We start from the raw sequence: 27,253 nt of genomic DNA, 5'->3' as shown, positions 1-27,253 counted from the left end.
ACTTAGTCACAATAAGAAAAGATTTCAGGATAAACTTTTTACTCTGTAACTAAAGTTCAAATCAGATACAGATGCTATTATTGACTAATATCATGTAAAATTCAGGCAATAAGAAATTTAATTGATAGAATTGACAAAAGCACAATGGGCTTGAGTTACTTCCAATATGAAACCTGTTTTGTTTTTTTTTTTTCCAGCACATTATTCCCACCTAAACATGTACCTACCGGCACTAAACCGAGAAGATTTGTTATTTTAAACAACAACAACAACAAGAATTACAATTGTTGGGATCTTGTTAAGCAAGACAACTTTTTGTCCTCTAAATTTTCTAACTGCCCAAGTTGTGAAACTAAAACCATTTTTTACATGCACAAGTGTTCAATGGGATGGCAAATGAATCTATCTATAAGATGGAGAATACTTTTTTTTTATAAAAGGAACCCCATTGTAAAACAAAAAAAAAAAAAAAAGATGAAATAGCTAAACTTGAAATATGGGCAATAAATGTGGAAAATGAATTTTAACTAGGCTATTATTTTTATCAACATGATTTGGGGCATTTAAGTTCAAAGTTTAAAACAATGCTTAAGCAAAAATAACATTTTCAAACTTGATATTATTATTCATACACAAAATAGTATGTATGTTCTGTTGTTTATAAAGTCTCTTCCCTTAAGTGGGTGCTTTTACCACCCATCAATTGAACAAATTATGCAATCACTTTCAAAAAAATGTAATTACCTATTTTAATTTCTGTATAACTATATTCTTCACAGAAAGATCGACACTTACTTGGTTCATAATAATCCACTATAGATACAGAGGCATCTTGGGTATTTGATACTTTGAAGTTTCTCACAGCAGGAATATCTACACAAAACTGTGTTTCATTTACCTTGAAAAAATAAAAGCAAAATTTAGAAGGCAGTGTGTATATATTTGTATAATGAACAACCTTAGAGTCCCTAGTCTGGGGAAAATTATGAATCTCCTATGCTCTCTATAATCAATGAGGATCCTATTAAGCATGCAAGGTCAATGGCCTCATCAATTTAAAATTAAGAGCAAGTTTAAAGATCATATTGCATTTGAGGAAATCCTGAAAAAGTAAGTGACTTATGCACTAATTATTAGCAGGGTAGAAATAGAACCCAAGTTTTTTAGGTCACACTTTGATGGCTCCATTGATTAAAGCATTCTGGCTCCCAATTGTTTCCATAACTGAGTGAGCCCCTCCCTGCTTCCAAAGACTTATGAGAGTACAAATAAGTTAATCACTTCTCTCCTTCAAGAGTTCTACAATGCTCCATCAAAACTCCTCCAAAATACCAATATATTGTATCTTTACTTCAAGTAATGTAATTACAGAAAACCTAGACATCCTCAACTAAATTAATCCATCAATATAAATTATAAACTAAAAATTTTCCTATAATCTCACACCCCAAGATATAATTAAGTTACAAACCAATTTGAGGATAATGTTTTAGCAACTGGATAAAGACAGATGAAAACATTGGAAACAATTTAGAATTGGCTGAAAGAATAATATATAAAAATAGCAAACAGTTAAGCAATGCACAAATTTGGGAGTTGAGAACTGAAGTTCCAATCTTAAGAGAAATGAAAAGGGTTTCTTTTTCTTAATCATCCCACACTTCTGTCACTGATGATGTAACTGGGAAAGACCGTATCCAAATGGAAGTCAGAGAGATTAAACTAAGAGATAAATACATCATTAGGAAACAGAATGAAACATCAAAGATAAAGGGTTCAGAAAGACGGTAACCTGAGAAGGGAGGCAGTTCTAAGGAACATAATAACCCTTTTGCACCACAGAAGAATATTATGGATTCAAGAAAGGATTTTTAGGTCAAAAAGGGCTGAGAGCTGTGTTACTCTTTTAATAGATGTGTATTTTACATGTATGTCTCACTAAAACTGTTTAAATCATTTTTCCTATGGATCTGCATGAATCTGTGGCAAAGTCTGCCTGAATTTTTTGAGAGGCAGTTATTTTGTACCAACTATTCTTGTTATGACACACTACAAAAAGCCTTTTCCAAGAGCTAATTAATCTACTGGCTGATTGTTAATAGGGAACACATTGTGGGGGCTCATGAGTAATAATTATAAAAACAAAGCTTCTCAGAGTTATCCCTAGAAATCATAGAGGATAGTCAGACAACCTTTTGGGAACTTCAAGAAAATTAATGCAAATTGGAGGAGTAACTTCAGAGGGTGCTACACAAGTTAACTCTGCAACACCCAAGAACAGCTCTAAATCACTAGCTCTGTAATGTTCCCAACAACTTTCAGACAGTTATAGGTCCAAGAAGAATCATCCCCTTACAGCTTGCAGCTCTCAAATCATCCCTGATTTTTTAAAAAAAATGTGCATATTAATATATCTAGCAGCATAAAAATTAGTTGTTGGGTAGACAAATTCCATCTTAATTAGGTTTTGGATAATCCTAAGTAGTGGAAAGTTTTTGACTACAACTAAAAGGTAATCTGCAGGAACAGATCCGTCCTAAGTACTGCATCTGGAATAATTCTCTTTTGTGATGGGTCAATCCAAATGATCATAAAAAATGAGAAGTCAGGGAAATGAGGCAGAGATCAGGGAGTGTCCTAGTCCATTCAACAAATGCAACATTTTTGTTTATAGGCACAGTGTCTCCGAGTATTACAACTGCTATAAGAGCCAGGAAGCTGTGAATAGGTTCAGTAAAAGTTTGAGAAACTATGGGCAAAATGGCAACTCCCATATTAGTAATAACTAAAACAGCTATTGCCTACTATCAGTGTCTGAAAATTCCAATTTACCTGGAAAAGTTTGAGGTCAATTTAACAACAAACTGATTTTTTTTTTATTTCAAATACTACATTATTATATTTGCCACAAAAAACATAAACCATATTTGACAGAACAGCATAAAATAGCCCTGGATTTGAATTCACACAAACATTAAAAATTTTATAATTGATTAGACAAGTAAACAGAACTAAGAGAATAATTTATACAAATGAAATTGCCAACCACAAAAAACTGACAAGTGAAGAAAAAAATCATACCTACCTCCTGACATCAATTCAATACAGAATGAGACATGTTTTTTGGTCATGGATAATGTGGGAATTGTGGCTTTCACAATTTATGTTATGTATATATGTATGTATATGCATATGTACATATATAGATATATAGTTTATAAGTGTTGTGTATACATATATAGTCATATAGTTTTTATGTCACATGTGTTTTATGGAGCTTTTGTTTTTGTCTGTTTTCCCCCAGGGGAAGGGAGATAAAATAAAAGGTTGTTAATTTTTTTAATTATAGCTGAATTTTTCATTTTAGCATTATACTATTAAAAACTTTTAACTCGTCTATATATAAGGCATTTTCAAATATGGACTGGGGACCACTGATGATCACTGAACATCATCCTATAATCAGCCCACTACCCAGTCTCTTGAAATTCATATTATTACAACTTCCATAATTTTGTTTCTTGGGTATATGTTAATTACTTTGCATAGCCTATATTGTTACAGTCTCATTAAAGGCATGGATATTCTTTGCCTTAATTCTAGTCAAGTTTTTGTTTGGCTGATTTGGGTCTTTCCAATGGATACAGAAAGTCAAGTGGTTCTTATTATCTTTTGGCAGTGTGGTACTATGGAAAGTACGTTGGAACAGGAATCAGATGACTTACAATCAAATCCCAGGACTATTGCTTACTATCTGTGTGACAATGGGAAGTCATTTAACCTGCATTTCTAGTTATTCATCTTTATGATGAAAAGGTTAGATCAGATCATCTCTAAGATGGCTACCAACTCCAAATCTACAATCCTATGAACCATGGATCAAAAACCAATAATCTAAATGTATATATCTATATCTATATATGTATATGTATATGTGTATATAGTAAATTTTTTTCTACTTACAGAATCTAAATATAGATTGACTTGGCCATGATCATTCTCTACTTTCTTAATTGTGTCACTCAGTAGAATTGCATCTGGAGGCATTGCAAAGCCACTCAGTAAGTTAACTTCCATCAGAGCCATGCCACTCTTGGATGGTCCCCGAAACCTAAAATTAAGAATGAGAAAAAGGAAGGAAGGAAGGGAGGAAGGGAGAGAGGGAGGAAAGAAGAAAGGAAAAGAGGGAGAAAAGAAGGAAAGGAGGGAGGGAAGAAGAGAACAAAACTTCATGAAAAACCAAATGTGCTAATAGCAATATACTAAATATGTGTGTGAGTGATTATATATATGTGGGGGGGGGAGGGGAGTGTATCTACACACACATATATATAATGATGCAATATTTGCTTAGAAATTAGAAGTCTCATTACACTATTTTATTCAAAATTCAAATAAGAATTTGTATGGAGAAATATTTATACACTAGTTTCTCCAAATGTTTCTTCTTAACACCCAGATTTTATGACAAAAGATTAAATAACTTCTCTTTTATGAATCTTTTAAAATTAAAAAAATGATTATATAAAAACCCCCAGTGTACAGCAAAGTAAGCTTTATGGGACTCTATTTAGGGAAGGATGTAATCCACTTTATTTCAAAAAGGAGTCTTTTTTTAGTTGCCATGATTTTAAAGCAAGTTACATTTTTTTTTTGTTTGTTTTCTCAGGAGAAAATGGCATGACTTTTCAGCTAAAAGCCAAGACTCAAAGTGGAAGCAGCTCTTTCTTGATCTTTTAAGGCAGCCACAATGCCAAACCCTTAGTACTCTTTTAACCATCTAGATTTGGAAAAAGAAGGCTTAACAGTGAGAGATTTCTTTTTGTTCCCCTGAATATTTTGGAGTTCATTTTTGTGCTTTCTTTGGCCAATTTGGTAGGATTACATACCTTGGAAAGATTTTTTTGCCCTACATTAATTCTTTGAGCTATTGTACACAATGCCCTTACTTACCCTTTCTCCTCCAGCCCCACAAAATCTAACCCCAAAACTTCTGGCTCCTAGAGAATTTTTTCCCCTAAAACAGGTGGCAGGAGCTACTTGTTTGAAATATAGAAGTAACCAAAATAGTAATCAGAATGATCATGGAAAAGAGTTTCCAATATGCATAGTATGACAATTATTCAGTTAGTTTCAATTATTATTTATTTATAGTTACTGATGGCCAAAAAGAAGAAGAAAAAAAAAAAAACAGAAAAAGAAGACTGGGCTTTTCAAAGCAGTGATATTAAACCTGGCAGCCTGACTGATTGAAAAGCAATACAGCACAACTGCTGACTTCAGCTGGCTCAGAAATCAGAAGCAACTGAAACCATCTGTTGGGTCCTCCACATAGCCAAAATAGATGCAGTTGAAAATAAATCATTGAAATGGATCTTGGGACAATTACATTTGAGTAATTATCATAAATGAGGAAAATGGCCAAACTGTTTAAATCATATTAAATACTACATCTAAAGGTAACCTGATGATCTCATCTTTCTGCTACCTAAGAAGTAAGAGCCAATCTATCTCTAAAGCAGAAACATAAATCAAAGTAAGGTAATGTTCCTTATCCTGGGATTCATGAGGATCATGGATAAATTTCAGGAGGATTGGGAATTTGAATGAGAAACACACACACAATATATTTTTAGATATGTACATATATTTTCACTAACCTTTGTTTGATTCCTTTTATAATTCTACTATGTATTTGATTTTATGTATTTATAAACATTCTGATAAAGGGATCCATAGGCTTCACCAGATTGCCAAAGGAATCCATGATACAAAAAAAATATTATGAATTCCTAGAAAAAGGTGAAGTTGCTCTGGACCTTTATTCATGAAGACTCAGTAACTGAAAGATGAAATAATATTGTTATAAAATGCATCAACCACCCCCATCCTCCCACCTATCCTAGTATGCTTGAGATTTTCCATGGGAATTTAATTGCATATATTATGGTTAAAGGGAAAGAATACTTGTTTTAGAGAAAGAAGAGATGGTATAAATCCCAAGCTTTTATACTTATTACCTCATGAAAGCAGGCAAGCCATTCCCTTATAAAGGTATAATCTAGATCAAGTTTCCAGGTCCAATGCTGAATAGCTTTGGATTCTAAGTCATTTTTCAAACACTACTGAATATACTCTAATAAAATTTCATTTCTAAATTTCCCCATCACTTCTTAAATATTTCCACCTGATTTTTAAAAGATGATTCCTGGTTATAAAGTCCATGGAATAGAAAAAAGTGTTCTCCCATGGTGAGATTCCATTATGACGGGACAGAGAATCCCACATTCAGAAGGGGATACTGAGCTTCAATTTTTTGTCAGCATATTAGGGAATCACTAAATAAGATTCTCATATTTCCCTGTTTCTTCCAACTTTCCTGTCAGATCTAAGGTGGGATAGATTTAAGATTCTCCCTGAATTATATCCCTTTACTTGAGGGTAAATGATTACTGGACTTTGAAATCAGCATCTTCCCATCCTCTGGGTCAATCCAAATTGTACTTCATTTTAATTTAACAATAACAAATATTTATTAAGCACTACTATATATACAGGACAGTGTTAGATGCTGTATGTGTGTGCAAAGCCCTTAGATCTATCTTTTTTTAATTTTGCACATAAAACTAAAATTTATCATGTACAATTTGTTTTTCTTTTTAAATATATAATTATGTAACTTTTTTTTCCCCTTCTTCCCTCCTGAAGATGGCTTCCATTAGAAACAAATAGATGGATAAATAGACATGTATGTCTATGTATGTATTTGTGTGTGTGTGTGTGTGTGCGTGTAAGTGTGTGTGTGTGTGTGTGTGTGTGTGTAAAACCGTACTACATATATTTCTATTTATCAGTTCTTTCTCTGGATACAGATCACATCTTCCTTCATAAATCCTTTGAAGTTAATTTATGTATTTATAATAGTCAAAATGACTTGGTCACTGAAAGTTGTTTTAAAAATAGTATTTCTGAAATCTATCCTTTTTAGATTAAGAATTACACATGGTGGGAATATCCAAAAGTTGATATTAAAGGTATTTTTTAAAATTTAATTTCCAGATAGCTATTGAGATTTTTACAATTATTCAAATAAGAGTTAGGAGATTCATAATATTATAAAATGTGTTCAACTACCATATATTTGTTAAATAGAAAAGTAACTGGTTTTCATATATTTACAGGTGAAAGGAAAAAGAAATATTTTATTCACAGGAAAACACACACATGCATACATACTGAAATAACCAAACTACATGAAAGTCCATTGCATACCTTTATGCACACACACCCCTGAAATACCTTCATTTCTTCCCATTTCTTTTCCACAGCCCTTTCAAATTCCAACTCCCTCCATGAAATTCTTTAGTCCTCAATGATATCTTCTCATCTTTAAATCATTATAGTACTTAGCTACCATTTAGTTTAATACTTCATTGTTCTCTAATTGTTGTCTTTGTCTTACTTTTATTTCCCCACCAAATTATAAATGCCTTTCTTCAGAAATACATATAATTAAATACTTCTTAAATACTTCAAACATCGTTCTACTACAGAAGGCTCTATTCTGTATTTGGAATAATGAACATATCCTGAAATTTTTTCATTTGTTCTTCTTATGTCCAAAACTATTTAATAACTAGAGAAAGAAACAATTGGCTAGTACTCTAACTTTTGTCCAGGAATATAATGATTTACATCTTCAGTAAAATCATAAAATATGAAGTGAATAGCTAAATAAAGACCTACCTGGTGCAAACATTCACAGTTAAATGATTGATATCCTCTTTATTATCTTTAACAGCAACATCTAAGTCAAAGGCTTCTTGGCTTTCAATGGATCTGCGCTTTCTGGAAGATTCTGAATTTTTCACATTGTATACAACATTGAGCTGCAACAATTAAAAGGAAAGGAAAGAATGTTATAACCAGCTATCAATGTTATAACAAGCTATTAGCATGCTTGCTAAGATTCCTTTAAACACTCAGGTAAGATTTTGAAATAATTTGCTAAATGGAAAAAATTACTTTTATTATCTAATAAAGAAAAGCAGCATGGAATAATTGATAAAGTATTGGATTTAGAGTATGGAAAACAAGTTCAAATCCTATCTTTGTAGTTATGTGATGACAGGTAATGACAATCTCTTTGATGAAGTTGATCTTAGACAACTATTTTCTAAGACTTATCTCCTAACTAATTAGAGATGGATTATGATCTTCCTAAACAGTTTTCACCCTTACAAAATTAAATAATCTCTGTATATTACCTTAAAATGCTATTATGAAAATAATTATGTATGTCAAGCCAAGCAATGAGCATTCATTAAATACTTTTATGTGTCAGGTAGAGCAGTTAGGTAATACAGTTCCAGGCCTGGAGTCAATATAATCTGAGTTCAAGTCTAGCTTCAAACACTTATTAGTTTAACTTTGTGACCATGAACAAGTCTCTCATTTTTGCCTCATTTGCCTCCATTTGCCTCCATGAACTGGAGAACGAAATGGCATTCCAATATCTTTGCCAAGAAAAACCAAAATGGGATCACAGAGAGTCAGATACAAGTTAAACAATTGAACAATAATATGTTGCCTTAGTTTCTCAATCATCCACCTAGTCACAAAGGCTTATGAGATGATCTTCAGTTTATTCCTCACAGTTGGGGGTTTTACTCAACTCAGTGTTAACTCCAAGTCTGAAAGCTTTCATAATGCTTTTCTTGATAAATGTTAAATAAAACAAATCCTTGACTGACATCATATTTACTCTCCTCTGTCATGACGAGTTCTCATCTATTCTTATTTTTTTTATTTCCAATCTCAAAATCAATTATTTTTTTGTGACAGGGGAATGCTTACTGCCCCATCTTCCCATCCAATTATGATTCCATTTTATTGTATGTGTTTATGTGTAGGAGGGAGACTGCAGAGAGTGAAATTAAAATAACCTTCAGCACAGAACTATGTGCAAGATTTAAGTCTAAATAAATTATATTCATTGGTTTTTCCTGATCTATCTACTTAGTGACCCCCATCAAATAAAACTGGGAAATTAATAAATGTGATTTCTAATCACAAAAACCAAGCTGACCCCTTTAAATGTTCAATGACCCCTAACTCTTTTTAAATATATATATGTATGTATGTATGTATGTATGTGTATATATATATATATATATTTTTTTTTTTTCACCATTTTGGTGGGAATAGAAATAGCATTTTTTTGGTTTGGGAGATTTTGCAATTTTCTTTATCCTCTATCGGCCCCTCTGGGGCCGAGAACAAGTTTAGTTCTTTAGTCTCAAAAAGAACATGAGAAAGGTCTCCATGCAGGAGCAAAAAGCAGAAGTCAAAAAAAAAAAAAAATGTAAGTCTGATGGCAGGAAAACCTTCCAAATAATTAAATCTGTCTCTGCAAGAGGAAGGGGACTGTACCTCAAGAGGCAATGAGGAAATCTTCAAGAAGAGAATAAAGGACCACTTGTCAGGGATGCTGTAATGGTCTTCTTTGTCAAATATGGATATATTTCATGACACCTAAGGACCATTACATCTAAAATTCAATTAATTCTTCTAGCCCATCCCTTCTTATAAGAATTTTGCTAATATTTATTCAGTTCCTACCAACATGTCTTACACTGTTACTTACCAAAGTGTTTGTTTCTAGTTATGTTAATTAAAGCATTAATAGATTAATAAATCCCATAAATAATAACAGACAATAAGGATAATAAATACTGCAAATGATAGTAAATTTACATTTAAACAAATAAGTAATAAACTCAATATAAGTAATCAAAGTAATAAATTTAAATATAGTAATAATGCATATCTATAACTAATAGGCTATAAACATTAATATGTTAATAAATATTAATTAAGGTATAAATAACACTCATAGAAAGTTTTACAATTTTGCTCTCAAAATCTTTCAAAATCTGAATAAATGATATTAGGATTCAATGCTTTTCATATGCTTCTGCTTTACTGATTAGATTTGGGGTATTCTCTATTTACTGCTATAGAATCTAATACCCTTGATTTGTGCATCCAAATAAAACAAAAATGAGAAAGTTCCCAATGTCAGTCTCAGTCAAGGTCTCTTTTAGATAGCCTCTTAACTATTTCTTTTTTTGTCCTCTGAATGTTTTAGACTGTATTTATTAAGGTATCACATTAATTCTCCAATTCACTTCCTTCCTTTGATAGATTTAAAAGGTAAACAATTTTGCAAGTTTTTTTTTTGCAACATTTTTTTCAATCTCATATTTAAATGAGATATTTCTCTATTAAAATGTAAATTCCATGAGGATGTGTATAGTCTTACATATCTTTGTCTCTTTTCCAATAACTGGAATAGTACTGTTTATTGTGTGTTAAATATATTAAATACATGCTTTTTGAATTCCCTTTGATTGCCACTTTGAATTCCTTTTGATTTTGTCAGTGGGGCATATAGGGTGTTTTATGAAGTTATTCATGGATTTTTATTTTCAACCGTCTTATCTTTTTTATATTTAGAACATGTTTTCTTGAGCTTCATATAAGATGCTTGTATGTTTCGGTTTTGAGACTCCAGTTTTCTTATGCCATTTATGTTAATAACTATTAAATTCAGATATTATTAACATCTATTTTATTATGTTTCTTAATTTTAAAAAAATTGATAACCTATTAATAAATTCCTTCAGTTTTATTTTATTTCAAATTTTATGTAAAATGTTGAAATTAGTCATGTGGTAGTTTACTGATGGATATTTGCTTTTTGTTTCCAATTTGTACTTTAATAAACAGGTTAACCTTACAATAGGCAGTAGAGGAATTTCTTCAATATACATAAAATGAACCTTTGGCAACATTTTCCCATTGATTCCCCATTATAATTTCAGAGACATTTCCACAGAAAATAAAACTGACCTCTAGATAGATAGATAGATAGATATACACTGAATATGACATAATTATATATGTACTGAATATATACTGAAATTACATATAAAAATATTATTAAAATTACATGTAAAAATCTATCTCTCACAGAAATTATGCTATATAATTTTAGACAAGTCATTTAATTGTTTTAATGGTCCAGACAAATTAAATTATAAATGTAAATTATAAAACATTTGCACCAACAAAATAACTTCTATTACTAGAGTTCCACACATGATTTAATCACAGGTCCAATATCTCTCATCTCCCAACTCCACCAAAAAAAAAAAAAAAAAACTAACTAAAATATTACTACATATTATAGAACATATAATTAAGATAAAAAAGTTAAAATGAACAGTATATAACTAAGATAAGTTATTCAAATGGATAAAGACTCTATAAAAGGTTAATATATTCCAAAAACACTCATTTTTCCATACCAAACAGGAAATGGGAATTAACCATGTATTTAACATTTAATACCATCAAAAACTACACTGGACTTTAATAATAAAGTACTCATTGATAACTCTTTCTCCAAGCAAAAAAGCAAAACTCTAAATAGAAAGATTTACAAATTGCCTACGAATGTGTATATTTATATATAAATTAGTATGTACATTTATGAATGTATACTCACCTAGCTGATAGGAATGTGTAATACAAAGATTTACAAATTTTTAAAATTAAAAGCCATTTATAATTTTAATCATGTTAAAAAATGAATCAAGAGTTTAAGAGAGATTATCTATGCTATTTTTATAAGACCTTCCAAAGAATCATTTTAAAACAGTGATATTTAACTAAACTTCTAATCAAATAGTTCTATGAGCATGTAAAGTTCACTCTAGGTTCAAAAATACTACATCAGTAGAATGCCAGTACTGGCAGGTCCTACAGAAAGCTGTAAAACCATTAAGTGTTTTAGGGCTGATGACAAATCCCAAGCCTGTCATCCAAATTCTCATCCCACTAAATTAAAGAAACATCACCAAAAAGGCCAACCAACAGTGGAAGAATTTTTTTCAACTCTTATCAATTAACAATCTACTCAGGCAGAGAGGAATAGATTCTGTTAAAGGACATGTGCTCATCAATTAAGAAGTGACAAAATTAAACAAGTAAAAACACGACTACATACCTGACAAAAAGCAAATCCAAAACCACTTGCTGAAACAGTAACTGAAGTTGGCTGTTGGACTGCAAGCTGAATGGAGCGAGAAAAAATAATGAATATATGACTATGCTCATATCATTTATTATATAGGAAAGCCCTAAAAAGTTAACGATTAGTACTACCAGTAAGAGTATAATCATTTCAGTATCAGCCCTCTTTGTCAGTTTTTAAAATATGCATATGATAATGTTATATTGTATACATTTGTATATATGTACATATATGTCATATACATATGTGAATATGTATTTATTAATGTTGAGTTATTTCAGCTGTGTCCAACTCTTCATCACCCCATTTGGGATTTTCTTGGCAAAGATACTGCAGTCATTTGTCATTTCCTGCTTCAGTTCATTTTACAGATGAGAAAAACGAGGCAAACAGGAATAAGTGACTTGTCCAGGGTCACATAACCTGTAAGTGTCTGAGATCAGATCTAAACTCAGGAAGAATAATCTTCCTCACTCCAGAACCAGCAATCAAGCCATTGTAGCACCTAGCTGCCCATGAATGTGTATATCTATCTATAAATTTATATGTATAAATTTTATGAATGTATACTCATCTAGCTGCTTGGAATGTATATACCTATATATAAATTTACATGTATATATGTGAATGTATACTCATATATTAACAGATACATATTTGGAAAGGGCTAAACAATAATCCTCATCAAATATGCTTAACCCTTTTTGAGTCACAGACTTTTTTGTCAGATGAATTCATAATTAAAGAAAATGCTAAGATCAGATCAATGAAACTGAATCATGCTAAATTAGATAATTATTCTATCAACTCTAATGACTTTACACTTTGTAAAGATTCCAACAGATAATCATCCTCTCCACCAACTTTTTTTTAAAAACTTTTTTTTTAATCTTTGCTCTTCTTAAAGAACAAAGGATGAACAATAAGAAGTTCTTACCTAACTGTGACTTCTAGCTCCTATTTCCTTATTTCTTTAAGTGTAAGTAGAGGTAGAAAGGTAAATCAAGCTCTCTAGTGATTGAAAGTTGTTCATTTGAAGTGCCTACTCACTCTGCCTTAAAAAAAAAGTTCAGTAGGAATTTTATCTTTCTGTCCTAAATGGTGAGATATCCCTGAAGCATGATGATATAATTCATCTCATATTGGACTTCACTTCATCCCTCGTTTTCCTTTTCCTACTTTAATTTTCCAAGATCCTGAGACTGTTATCCTTACTCCCAGGCTAGAGTACAAGACCATGTTAAAGTGGACAGAAAAGGGGAAAGTGAAGCATAAAATATGCTTCTTGAAGGCAGAGCTTTGTTGTTGATTTATAATATCCCCACTGTCTTGCATGATACTTCATACACCATGCCTAAAAGTTAGAGCATCAGTCTAAGAGATCCTTTTTTAACCAAGTGGTTTCACTGCTGTTTTCTTCCTCTCCTGGCTCATCTGCTTTCTTCTCCAGCCAAGAACATATTCTCCCTTATCCTACTTCTTTTTCCTAATTTGAGTTCCCAAACATTCACCCAATGGTGGGCATTCTGCTGCTTTTTTTTTTAAATCCAGGGTTCTGAGTATAATATTTCATAGATTCAACACCTATATTTACTTATCTAAAATCAGCTCATCTATTTTATGATTAAAACAAATGATAAATGATCAAAAGAGAATTTCTCCAGCTTAATGCATTCTCTATACAATTTTAAATAATTTTCCAGTGGGCATATATTCTTCATTACTTACCTCTGCTGTCTGGAGAAGAAAACGGTTTTTAGTGTTAATTGGAAACTCTGTTGGTGTTGTCACACTAGGGCCAGTAACAGTTACTCTCATGTCTGTCTCTCCAGTGGTAGTGAGAGCTGCAAATGTAGATAAAGCATGCAAGGCCACAATAGTATCCTGGTGGAGGAAAGGAAGAAATAATTTATAGAGTAAAAACACAGCAGTTAAAGGATTCTGATTTTTTCCCAATAACTAAAGGAAATTTTTACTATTGCATTGTAAATTACTTTTTTTTTCCTGTAAAAAATAACAATTACTAGGATAATAAGACAATTCCTTGTAAATGTATATTAGATGAGAAAAAAGCTCCCTAGATGACTAGCTAATTATCTCCTGTAACATCAGAGGTAAGGAACCAATCAGATACACCTAAGTCAGCTTCTCCACCTTTCTTATTAAAGTGATCCAGCTGTGTTTAAATAGCATTGAAGAACTAAGGAGGTGATAGAGTACCAGAAACAACTAGGGGCTTTTGGTTGACTTGTTTGTGCTGAAAAATCCTATGTCCTTAACAAAAAGCAGCTGTAAAGGATAAAGGACTTTAAGAATGTTTATTGTAAAATAACCTCTATAGTCTCTTATCACAAAGCCTTAAATTGTTTATTTTAAAGCCATCAATCAACCAGTCAACCAGTTAATACATATTCTATAAGAAACCAGATGTTAAATTTACCATATTGAATAGGGGGAAATGTGAAAGTGGAAAAGAAACACAAACCCAATAGATACTTCCACTCATAAAGATTAAAACCCTAATTTTACCAAAGAAAATCTTAAGATGGAATCTCAAAGCATGGAAGCTTTATATCCCACTCAATAGAGACATCATGTAACTATAAAATGATAATTATAAAATGTCTTCATATATGGCTTGGTGAAAATAACTTCCATTTCTTTATAGGCACAGAATTCCATAAAGCCCAAAATCCTATTTTTTTTAAGAACAGCATGTAACACCTTTACACACACACACACAAACATGAACACACAAACACACGCAAAGTATATTTTCAGAAAATATTTTATCAGCTCTAACCTGAGTAGAGGAATAACCTCCCAGACTATTTCTCTGCTTGCTTAACCACTTCATAATGGGCATTCCTTCTGCCATCCGATTTTGCAGGAAGTGTGACAATAATGCATAGGCTGCAACCTCAATGTCCAAGGAACTCGGCTGCCAAGATTCAGAAAGTTTGGATACTGAGGACTCCCAGAATTGCATACCTCCTGCAAGAGAACAAAGCATCAAGATATACAGCGGTAGGAGAAGGCTGGATATTAAGCCCATCTTCAATCTGTATTTGTTAAGAAGAGTTTTAATCATACTAATTACCTCCAAATAGGGAGGTGATGAACTCAGAATGCAAAATAAGGCATTTTTTCAAAAATATGGCTGATGCAGAATTTGTTTTGCATGATTATAAATATCTGTAATGGCCTTTGTTTTTCTTGCTTTCTCAATAAGTAGAACATAGGGAAGTGAAAGAAAGAGGATTCAAAACTGAAAATTAAATTGAATTTTTTTAAAGAAATTATATATCAGACATGGTCAGTACATCTGGTTAGTTTTGGTGAACTGGTTCCTCCCACCCCCAATTTTTTGCTTAATCTTTGTTACAAGGGTAGGATCACAAAGGAAAGGATGAGGAAGGTTATATTCAGAAATTAAGGTGATTTTAAAACAAAAGACATTGATAGAAGAAAAAGAAGAAGGAGGAGGAAGAAGAAGAAATAAGAGGGAAAAGAAAGAGGAGAAGAAGAAAGAAGGAAGAGGAGGAGGAGGAGAAAGAAGAGGAGGAAGAGAAAAAGAAGAATGTATACCTTATGCAGAAAGTAAAGCACACAACTCATTTGGATATGCCTTTCTAAAAGTACTTTAGGAGTCAGTGTGAAGTAATGGAAAGAAGCCTAAACGAAGTGTTTTGAAATCTGAACTGTCCCAGTTGTATCATTAATTAGCTGTATGAAGTCAGACCAGTCATTTACCCTCCCTAAGCCTAAGTTTCTCCAAATAAAGAGAGATCTAGATAACAGCTACGAACTTTATTAGTTTTAAAATTCTTTTTTTTTTTAATTTTTTTATTTAATAATTACATTATATTTACACTCATTTCTGTTCCGATTTTTTTCCCCTCCCTCCCTCCACCCCCTCCCCTAGATGGCAAGCAGTCCTTTATATGTTGGATATGTTGCAGTATATCCTAGATACAATATATGTTTGCAGAACCGAACAGTTCTCTTGTTGCGTAGGGAGAATTGGATTCAGAAGGTATAAATAATCCGGGAAGAGAAACAAAAATGCAGATAGTTCACATTCGTTTCCCAGTGTTCTTTCTTTGGGTGTAGCTGCTTTTGTCCGTCATTTATCAATTGAAACTCAGGTCTCTTTGTCAAAGAAATCCACTTCCATCAAAATATGACCTCATACAATATCGTTGTCGAAGTGTATAATGATCTCCTGGTTCTGCTCATTTCACTTAGCATCAGTTCATGTAGGTCTCTCCAAGCCTCTCTGTATTCATCCTGCTGGTCATTTCTTACAGAACAATAATATTCCATAACATTCATATACCACAATTTACCCAGCCATTCTCCAATTGATGGGCATCCATTCATTTTCCAGTTTCTAGCCACTACAAACAGGGCTGCTACAAACATTTTGGCACATACAGGTCCCTTTCCCTTCTTTAGTATTTCTTTGGGATATAAGCCCAATAGAAACACTGCTGGATCAAAGGATATGCACATTTTGATAATTTTTTGGGCATAATTCCAGATTGCTCTCCAGAATGGTTGGATTCGTTCACAACTCCACCAACAATGCATTAGTGTCCCAGTTTTCCCGCATCCCCTCCAACATTCATCATTATTTTTTCCTGTCATCTTAGCCAATCTGACAGGTGTGTAGTGGTATCTCAGAGTTGTCTTAATTTGCATTTCTCTGATCAATAATGATTTGGAACACTCTTTCATATGAGTGGTAATAGTTTCAATCTCATCCTCTGAAAATTGTCTGTTCATATCCTTTGACCATTTATCAATTGGAGAATGGCTTGATTTCTTATAAATTTGAGTCAGTTCTCTATATATTTTGGAAACGAGGCCTTTATCAGAACCTTTAACTGTGAGAATGTTTTCCCAGTTTGTTGCTTCCCTTCTAATCTTGTTTGCATTAGTTTTATTTGTACAAAGGCTTTTTAATTTGATGTAATCGAAATTTTCTATTCTGTGATCAGTAATGGTCTCTAGTTCATCTTTGGTCACAAATTTCTTTCTCCTCCACAAGTCTGAGAGATAAACTATTCTATGTTCCTCTAATTTATTTATAGTCTCGTTCTTTATGCCTAGGTCATAGACCCATTTTGATCTTATCTTGGTATATGGTGTTAAGTGTGGGTCCATGCCTAATTTCTGCCATACTAATTTCCAATTATCCCAGCAGTTTTTATCAAATAATGAATTCTTTTCCCAGAAGTTAGGGGCTTTGGGTTTGTCAAACACTAGATTGCTATAGTTGACTATTCTGTCTTGTGAGCCTAGCCTTTTCCACTGATCCACTAATCTATTTCTTAGCCAATACCAAATGGTTTTGGTGACTGCTGCTTTATAATATAATTTTAGATCAGGTACAGCTAGGCCACCTTCATTTGATTTTTTTTTCATTAATTCCCTTGAGATTCTCGACTTTTTATTGTTCCATATGAATTTTGTTGTTATTTTTTCTAGATCAATAAAATATTTTCTTGGAAGTCTGATTGGTATAGCACTAAATAAATAGATTAGTTTAGGGAGTATTGTCATCTTTATTATGTTCGCTCGGCCGATCCAAGAGCACTTAATATTTTTCCAATTATTTAAGTCTGACTTTATTTGTGTGGAGACTTTTTTATAATTTTGCTCATATAATTCCTGACTTTCCTTTGGTAGATAGATTCCCAAATATTTTATGGTATCAACAGTTATTCTGAATGGAATTTCTCTTTGTATCTCTTGCTGTTGGGTTTTGTTGGTGATGTATAAAAATGCTGAGGATTTATGGGGATTTATTTTGTAGCCAGCTACTTTGCTAAAATTATGAATTATTTCCAATAGCTTTTTGGTAGAATCTCTGGGGTTCTCTAGGTATACCATCATATCATCTGCAAAGAGTGATAGTTTGGTTTCCTCATTGCCTACTCTAATTCCTTTTATATCTTTCTCGACTCTTATTGCCGAGGCTAGTGTTTCTAATACGATATTAAATAATAATGGTGATAGTGGGCAACCTTGCTTCACTCCAGATCTTACTGGGAAAGATTCCAGTTTTTCCCCATTGCATATGATGCTTACTGATGGTTTTAAATATATGCTCCTGACTATTTTAAGGAAAAGTCCATTTATTCCTATGCTCTCAAGTGTTTTTATTAGGAATGGATGTTGGATTTTATCAAATGCTTTTTCTGCATCTATTGAGATGATCATGTGGTTTTTGTTTGTTTGGTTATTGATATAGTCAATTATGTTAATAGTTTTCCTAATATTGAACCAGCCCTGCATTCCTGGTATAAATCCTACTTGGTCATAGTGTATTATCCTGGTGACAATTTTCTGTAATCTTTTTGCTAATATTTTATTTAAGATTTTAGCATCAATATTCATTAGGGAGATTGGTCTATAATTTTCTTTCTCTGTTTTCAGCCTACCTGGTTTAGGTATCAGTACCATATCTGTGTCATAAAAGGAGTTTGGTAGGACTCCTTCAATCCCTATTTTTTCAAATAGTTTATATAACATTGGAGTTAATTGTTCTTTAAATGTTTGGTAGAATTCACATGTAAATCCATCTGGTCCTGGGGATTTTTTCTTAGGGAGTTGATTGATAGTTTGTTCTATTTCTTTTTCTGAGATGGGACTGTTTAGGATATTTACTTCTTCCTCTGTTAGTTTGGGCAAGCTGTATTTTTGGAGGTATTTTTCTATTTCATTTAAGTTGTCGAATTTATTGGCATAAAGTTGGGCAAAGTAACTCCTAATTATTGCTCTAATTTCCTCTTCGTTAGTGGTGAGTTCTCCCTTTTCATTTTTAAGACTAACAATTTGATTTTCCTCTTTCCTTTTTTTAATCAGATTTACTAAGGGTTTGTCTATTTTGTTGGTTTTTTCATAGAACCAACTCTTAGTTTTATTAATCAATTCAATAGTTTTTTTACTTTCAATTTTATTGATCTCACCTTTTACTTTTAGAATTTCAAGTTTAGTGTTTGACTGGGGGTTTTTAATTTGTTCCTTTTCTAGCATTTTTAATTGCAAACCCAATTCATTGACCTTCTCTTTCTCTATTTTATACAAATAGGCCTCTAGAGATATGAAATTTCCCCTTATTACCGCTTTGGCTGCATCCCATACATTTTGGTATGATGTCTCATTATTATCGTTTTCTTGGGTGAAGTTATTAATTATGTCTATGATTTGCTGTTTTACCCAATCATTCTTTAGTATGAGATTATTTAGTTTCCAATTATTTTTTGGTCTACTTCCCCCTGCTTTTTTGTTGAATGTAATTTTCATTGCATCGTGGTCTGAAAAGGATGCATTTACTATTTCTGCCTTACTACATTTGAGTTTGAGGTTTTTATGTCCTAATATATGGTCAATTTTTGTATAGGTTCCATGAACTGCTGAAAAGAAAGTGTATTCCTTTCTGTCTCCATTACATTTTCTCCAGAGATCTATCATATCTAGCTTTTCTAGTATTCTGTTTACCTCTTTGACTTCTTTCTTATATATTTTCTGGTTTGATTTATCTAATTCTGAGAGTGCAAGGTTAAGATCTCCCACTATTATAGTTTTACTGTCTATTTCTTCTTGCAGCTCTCTTAGTTTCTCTTTTAAGAATTTAGATGCTACCCCACTTGGTGCATATATGTTTAATATAGATAGTGCTTCATTATCCATGCTACCCTTTAGCAAGATATAGTGTCCTTCCTTATCTCTTTTAATTAGGTCAATTTTTGCTTTAGCTTGATCTGAGATCAGGATGGCTACCCCTGCTTTTTTGACTTCACCTGAAGCATAGTAGATTTTGCTCCAACCTTTTACCTTTAACCTGCATGTATCTCCCCGCTTCAGGTGTGTTTCCTGTAAACAACATATTGTAGGATTCTGGCTTTTAATCCATTCTGCTAACCGCTTCCTCTTTATGGGGGAGTTTACCCCGTTCACGTTTATGGTTAGAATGACCAATTCTGTATTACTTGCCATCTTGTTAACCCCGGTTTATGCTTTCCTCCCTTCTTTCCCCTTTCCCCCCCTTCCAAGTATTAAGCTTGTGAGCACCCCTTGCTTCTCACAGCCCTCCCTTTTTAGTGTCCCTCCCCCTGCCTTAGAGTTCCTCCCCCTATCTTACCCCTTTCCCTCCCAGTTCCTGTATTCCCTTCCGCTTAGCTTATTCCTTCCCTTTCCACTTTTCCCTTCTCACTTTTCAATGAGATGGGAGAAGTTTCACCATAGATTGAATATGTCTTAAGATTTTTCACTTAAAGCCAATTCTGAAGGCAGTAAGATACCCACTATATTCATCCCCCTCCATTCTTTCTCTCAGATATAATAGGTTTCCTATGCCTCTTCATGAGATGTACTACCCCCACTTTACCCTTTTTCTGGTACAATGTCCTTTCCACATCAATTTCTAGAACAAGGTATACATGTATTCTTTATACATCTATATAGTCAAAATATAGTTCCCAAGATTAATCTTTACCTTTTTAGATTTCTCTTGAGTTCTATATTTGTAGATCAAACTTTTTGTTAAGTTCTGGTTTTTTCATCAGAAATAGATGAAATTCGCTTACTTCGTTGAATGTCCATCTTCTTCCCTGGAAAAAGATGCTCATTCTCGCTGGGTAAGTTATTTTTGGTTGCATACCAAGTTCCTTAGCCTTTCGGAATATCATATTCCAGGCCCTTCGATCTTTTAATGTGGATGCTGCCAGATCCTGGGTGATCCTTATTGTGGCTCCTTGATACTTGAATTGGGTTTTTCTAGCCGCTTGCAATATTTTTTCTTTCACCTGAGGGTTCTGGCATTTGGCCACTATATTCCTTGGTGTTTTGATTTTAGGATCCCTTTCAGTGGGTGATCGATGAATCCTTTCAATGTTTATTTTTTCCTCTGTTCCTATGACTTCTGGGCAGTTCTCTTTGATAATTTCCTGGAAGACAGTGTCCAGGCTCTTTTTTTCATCATGTTTTTCTGGGAGTCCAATGATTCTCAGATTGTCTCTCCTGGATCTGTTTTCCAGGTCTGTTGTCTTCCCCAGAAGGTATTTCACATTTTTCTCCATTGTTTGATTTTTTTGGATTTGCTTGACTGATTCTTCTTGTCTCCTCGAGTCATTCAATTCCACTTGTTCAATTCTGATTTTCAGTGAAGTATTCTCTTCACTCACTTTTTTAAAATCTTTCTCTAATTGTCCAATTGAGTTCTTTTGTTCTGTGGAATTTTTTTCCATTTCGCCCATTTTGTTTTTTAGAGAGCTGTTTTCTGTTTCCAGTTCACTAATCCTATTTTTCAAGGATTTTACTTCTTTATCCACTCTCTCTTTAACTTTCTCCAGGCTCTTTTGCCAAGCCTCCCTCTCCTTTTCCCAAGCCTCCCTCTCCTTTTGCCAAGCCTCACTCTGCTTTCCCCATTTTTCTTCTAGCTCCCTTGTGAGAGCCTTTTTAATCACTTCTATGAGGTTCATCTGTGCTGAGGAACAGATGATTTCCTCCTTTGGGGAATCACCTGGGGACTGCCTGTTTTTAGTCTCCTCAGGATTTAGAGTCTGCTCTCTATCTGTATAGAAGCTGTCAAGGGTTAAAGTCCTCTTCAGCTTCTTGCTCATTCTGTCTATTAATCAGAGATAAACTACCAAAGAAAAACAGAAAAAACTGGAGTCTTTCTTTGGGGGGGGGGGCTGGGTGTGTTATCGAGCTTCCTCTACAGACTGCAGGTGGCAGCAGTGAGGCACTAGCAGGACTGTGCTGCGCCTGCGCTCTGAGATCCCAAAGCGTGCTGAGTCACTGAGGGGGGGGAAGGGGGGGGGCGGCCAGGTCCTGAGAGACTCCAGCTGTTTGCGGTTGTATTCTTCAGCCCCGGTGTTTTTAGCTTCTCTGCTGGGCTGTTGACTTGCTGCAGATTCCAAACCTGTAGCGAAGCTCTCCCCACAGAGACGGCTACGATCACTCCCCACCCCCTCTCAGCTCTGCTCCCGTGCTCTCACTGCCGCTGCCCTCAGCCTGCGCCCGATCTAAAACCGCCCCAGCCCTCCAGTAAAGACAGACCTTTCTTGGCGGATCTCAAGGATGGCTTCTCTTGGTAACTTTTTGTGGGTTTTTTTCAGTCAAGCATTGATTCAGAGGCTTGTAATGAAGTGGATAGTGAGAGAAAGCGCGGAGCTTATGCAACTGTGAGCCTCCTCTCCGCCATCTTAACCGGAAGTCCCCAGTTTTAAAATTCTATATGACTTATCTATCATATTTCATTCTTAAAAAGTCATGGTAATAGAATTATAAACTATTGCCCCACACCTTCAGTAAAATTCATCAATGTGCCCCTAATCTTGTAAAATTCTCCTAAAAATTCTTATGCCACAGGGGCAGATAAATGGCATACAATGTTTAGAACACTGGCCTTGGAGTCAGAAGGATCTGAATTCAAATATTGCCTCAGTCACTTAACACTTCCTCACTGTGTGACCCTGGGCAAGTCACTTAATCCCAATTGTCACTACACACAAAAAATTCTTATGCCACATATCCATGAGAGGATAAGGTTCTCCCTATGGAGTTCTTCCTATCCATCTTCCAAACAATGAAGGAACTATTTGAATTAGTAGCTATATCAATCAATCAATCTAGAGCTACATCTAAGCCAAAGAGTAGGTCTTTCAGCTCTACTGAAAGAAATAACAAGGATTCTTTCTGCTTCAGCAGAAACATTTGGAAGTCAGCCTGCTATATCAGAAAGTCTACTGGATTTGGAGTAACTGAGGTTCAAAACTCCCTCAGATATTTACTAGCTGAGTGCCTGTCAAAAAGTCACTTAATCACTCTAGATCTGTTTCCTCACCTATATAATAGAGAATGGGGAGAAGGTTTAAACTTTATGACCTTCAAATTTCTTTCTGCTTCTCATTCTAGGATAGACTGGGGTAGCCTCTCCTTTTTAGCTTCCTTTGTATATTGTCTTCCCTCTTAGACTGAGAGCTCCTTGAGAGTAGGGACTCTGGTTTTGACTTTCTTTCAATACAAAGTGGCTGGTATATACAGGTGTTTAATTAATGTTTACCACTTGACTATTGTTATAGTTGATGGTGATGATGATGATACAATGTTCTGTGAAATCTTACAAGTGTCTACCGACTTTATGAGATTATCCTTTATTTAAATTGGCAAAATTTAGAATTAGTACGTATGATGTTTCCACAATACTCCTTTGGATATTAGATTGCTTATAGACTGACATTAAAATATATGTTTAGATTTGATGGTATTCTGGTTGAAAGAGGTTTACAGAAGACAGAGGAGAGAGGAGCTTAATGGATGCATAACATCTGGGTCACCTTGTAGGAGACATCAAATAGTCAAAATGGTAAAAACTCACTTCAATAATCTCAGCATCTATCATCTTTAAAATAATGTAAGTATTATTGTTATTTAATCAGTCAGTCACATCTTATTCTTCATGACCCTATTCAGGGTTTTCTTAGCAAAGATATTGGAATAGTTTGCCTTTTCTTTCTCCAACTCATTTTACAAATGAGGAAACTGAGGCAAACAGGGTTAATTAACTTGCCCAGGGTCACATAGCTAGAAAGTGTGTGAAGCCAGATCTGAATTCAGAAAGGTGAATCTTCCTGATCTGTTATGATAACTACTGTCCCACCCAACTGCCCCAAAGGGACTTTGGAAACCATCAAACTCAAACCTCTCCATTTTCTAATAATAATAAGAGTTAATAATTATATAACACCTTAAGGTTTAAAAAACTCTTAATTTCATTCGATCCTCACAATCCTAGCAGGTAGGGCTATTATGATTCCATTTTATAGTTGCAGAAATTAAGGGTTTTTACAGTTTGTAAATAGCTGATGAAAGATTTGAATCCAGATCATTATGACACCAAATCCACCTATTCACTATGCTATGCATTCTTCAAATCAGAAAATCTTAGGCAAGCAAGTCCATTAATTTTCAGTTCACTGAACACAGACAGAGCTAAACCCAGTGTTCCCTGCAACAAAGAAATCACAATCTATAAATAATAAAAGAATACACTTACCTTTATGTTCTGCTCTCTGATTCAACATATCCAGAGCTGCTTTCCCTTCAGAACTGTCCACAGATGATAATGCATAACTTATGAGAGCTAGAGTATAGTTATCTGAAACACCTTCCCTGAAGTGGGACTCCAAAAAGTTAACAGAGGCTCTCATATCCATAGAAGCCTAGACAAACACGGAGATATTAGGATATTGTCTTATTTAAATAACAAACCCTGATGATACTTAGGAACCTGACACATTGTCATTTTTAAAATGTGTAATTAACTTTCACAATAACAGGTAATTAGGCTTTGTCCTCCAAAGAAAGAAGGATTACTGAAAAAATAAACAATTGTTTATTTTTAACAGAATGTTAGTGAATTTCCAGAAAACTGCTGACCTGAAGTAAAAGTTGGGTTTGTACTTGGGTAGAATAGCACATGATTCAATTTCAGGAATGAACATTATAAATTCAGGAGACAAAATTGATCTATCACACTTAGTGCAGTGATGGGAACCTAAAAGGTGATCAATGATTCAGGCTCAGCACTGTATCTTCTGTACCAACTATTTGTCCACACACATATATAAATAAGAAAATCATTAGCCAAATAATTAGGAAAATGTTTTTACCAAAGTAGATAACGTTCATTTAAAAAAAAAAAAACCTATTCCTGTTAAATGATAAAATATTTGTTAACATATTAATGGTACATGTAAGTTTTGTTTTTTTTTAAAGAATATAATTAACAGAACTTCTTTGGCTACTCCCGACACTGACCTATCTAGTGGATTGTTGGAACATGGAAGCAAAGTAGTATAGGTCCAAACTGGGTTCCTTAGATATAGATATAGGAAGCAAAATAACTGAATCTCTGGAGCCTGAAATATCCCTTCCTTGTTATTTCACTTATTCAAATACAACAAAAAGTTAAATACCTGGTATTTCTGATAGCCTAAGAGGGATGTCAGAATATAGGCTGTAAGAGTAATTGGACTATTATTGCCACCTTGAAGGTCACTATGGATCACTCTTCCTGGTTCCCAGAATTCACCATTAGGTTTCCTATGTTTCTTAAGCCAGGAATATGTTCTGTGTATCACATCCTGATCAATATCTATGTAAGGAGAAGCTTGAAGAAAACATCTTAGGACAAAAGCTGATAACCTAGATGTGGAAGAAAACAGAACTCTTAAAATAAAATATATGTTATGAATGATTTTTTTCTCATACAGAATACAAATCAAAGAAGAAAATAACAAAGTATTGATGCTTTGGGAACCTATGTCCTATGAATTCTATACACCCATATCCAATGAATAAAATGTCCTATAAGTAGAAATATATTTACTATTTTTATTACCAAAAAATACATACATTTGAATGAAATTCATATTTTATTTGTGAAATACTGTAGCAATTTATTCAGGAAGAATAAAAATGTTGTATTCTATCTTATATCTGCAGAAATCAACTAAGGTTTTCATTATTTATAGCCCAGAATCAAATTACATTACTTTTTTATTACTGTTATCTGAATGTATTACTTTTGAGGAAAAACAACAATGATAATATCCTCTTCTTCAGGTCATCAAGTTTAGTAGAAGTAGGATGTCAAGTGAAATAATAATGAAGAAGTGACCAGTTATGCTCTACAAATTTCAAAAGAAAAAGGGAAATGGGATACTGAAAAAGAAGAGGCAATAAAGGACAGTGTTTAGGGACTGGACTTAGAGTTAGGAAAACCTGGATTAAAAGGCCACCTCATCTGGACAAGTTTTGTCTCTCCATTAGATTATAATGCTCTTGAGTTAAGGGACTATTTTTTTACCTCTTTTTATATTTCCTGCATTTAAAGCACTTAATAATGTTTATTGAATGGATGAACTTTATATCTTTGAGTTTTGATTTCATGATCTGTAAAATGAGAGAGCTGGATGCCACTTCCCAGCTATAGATGTATAAAGCTACAATAAGAATCAGTTAAGTCATCCAGAGATAACATCATCTAAAACTGGATCTGTTATCATTGGTTATAGCAAGAAAATGGAGAAGGCATCATAATCAACATTTTAATTCCATCTCCCAGTGACAAACTCAGGAGCTCAATCTATTACTATGGCAAATTTAATCAGATAACTTTATGCTGAATTTTATTTCATAATATGAAACTTTAAAGAATTAAGACAGACCATCCTGTCCTTTTATTACATTCTCACAAATTGTTCCTATCAGATGTACAATCACCTCAAAGCATTCCATGTAACTTCATCCACAGTGACAAAATTATTACTCATCTTCCAAAAAGATGAAAGTGGCTTTCTTCAGAATTGCCTAGGCTACTGCCTACAGGAGAATTACTTCAAAATTGGGCAATGGTTCTGATGAAAATTAAGCTGGAAGACATCCCATTGAGAAATGTCTGCCAATTTCTTGAACATTTTCATCTCATTGAACTATCTGAGTTATGTGTTCCTGATCTAAGATATAGATTAATTTTGCTGGTAAACATACATACCATGTGCTCCCAAAAGGATCATTATTTCCAAAAGCACTAAAAGAACCATCATCCCTTTGGTATAGAAGTTCTCTTTGGTAGCCTGAAGACATGAAAAGAGACAAGGATGTTCAGTATTATTAACTTCATAGTCAGTATTTTCTCATAAAGAAAATAAGAGCAGAAGAAAGAAAAGGAAAAGGCATGAAGTATTTATGTAGCAAATACAGGAAATCAAAATGTAGTAGAATAGGGGAAGTGAGTCATGAAAATACTAAAGATCTCAAGTTTTTAAATAACTTTCTTAATATCACAAATGTGATTGACAATGGAACTCTGAATAAGAACAGACCTTTGATTTACAAACCAGTATTTCAACCATTATACAGGCTCTCCTCAATGCTTCATTATATGAATGGCCACAACTGAACTGTAACTTTTTAATCTTGAAAAACATGGAAATATTTTGGGACTCATGTAAACTATGGAAAACATTCCTGTAATTAGAATGACCTATCCAGAATAAAAAAGGACAGTATGCCCTCTAACGGCACAAATCCTATCAACAACTATTGTTCCAAGTATGAGATATTGTAAAAATT

At 33.5% G+C, this 27,253-nt stretch overlaps 1 protein-coding gene across 1 annotated transcript in view; it reads right to left on the bottom strand.

Annotated features, from left to right (window-relative positions):
* Positions 1-27,253, bottom strand: part of CD109 (CD109 molecule) — a 156,467-nt gene that overhangs the window by 8,388 nt on the left and 120,826 nt on the right. The window contains exons 24-32 of the mRNA XM_051997274.1: positions 26,673-26,754; positions 25,093-25,321; positions 24,171-24,336; positions 14,904-15,094; positions 13,829-13,984; positions 12,074-12,139; positions 7,747-7,889; positions 3,964-4,111; positions 796-898 (exon numbers count right to left, since the gene is read on the bottom strand). Coding sequence (XP_051853234.1) covers positions 796-898; positions 3,964-4,111; positions 7,747-7,889; positions 12,074-12,139; positions 13,829-13,984; positions 14,904-15,094; positions 24,171-24,336; positions 25,093-25,321; positions 26,673-26,754 — 1,284 coding nt within the window. The remainder of the gene's footprint in view (positions 1-795; positions 899-3,963; positions 4,112-7,746; positions 7,890-12,073; positions 12,140-13,828; positions 13,985-14,903; positions 15,095-24,170; positions 24,337-25,092; positions 25,322-26,672; positions 26,755-27,253) is intronic.

The sequence above is a fragment of the Antechinus flavipes genome, chromosome 4 (genome assembly GCF_016432865.1).
Source record: "Antechinus flavipes isolate AdamAnt ecotype Samford, QLD, Australia chromosome 4, AdamAnt_v2, whole genome shotgun sequence".
Lineage (NCBI taxonomy): Eukaryota > Metazoa > Chordata > Mammalia > Dasyuromorphia > Dasyuridae > Antechinus > Antechinus flavipes.
Note: the sequence above shows the minus strand (reverse complement) of the source record. Positions and strands in the feature narration are given on the sequence as shown.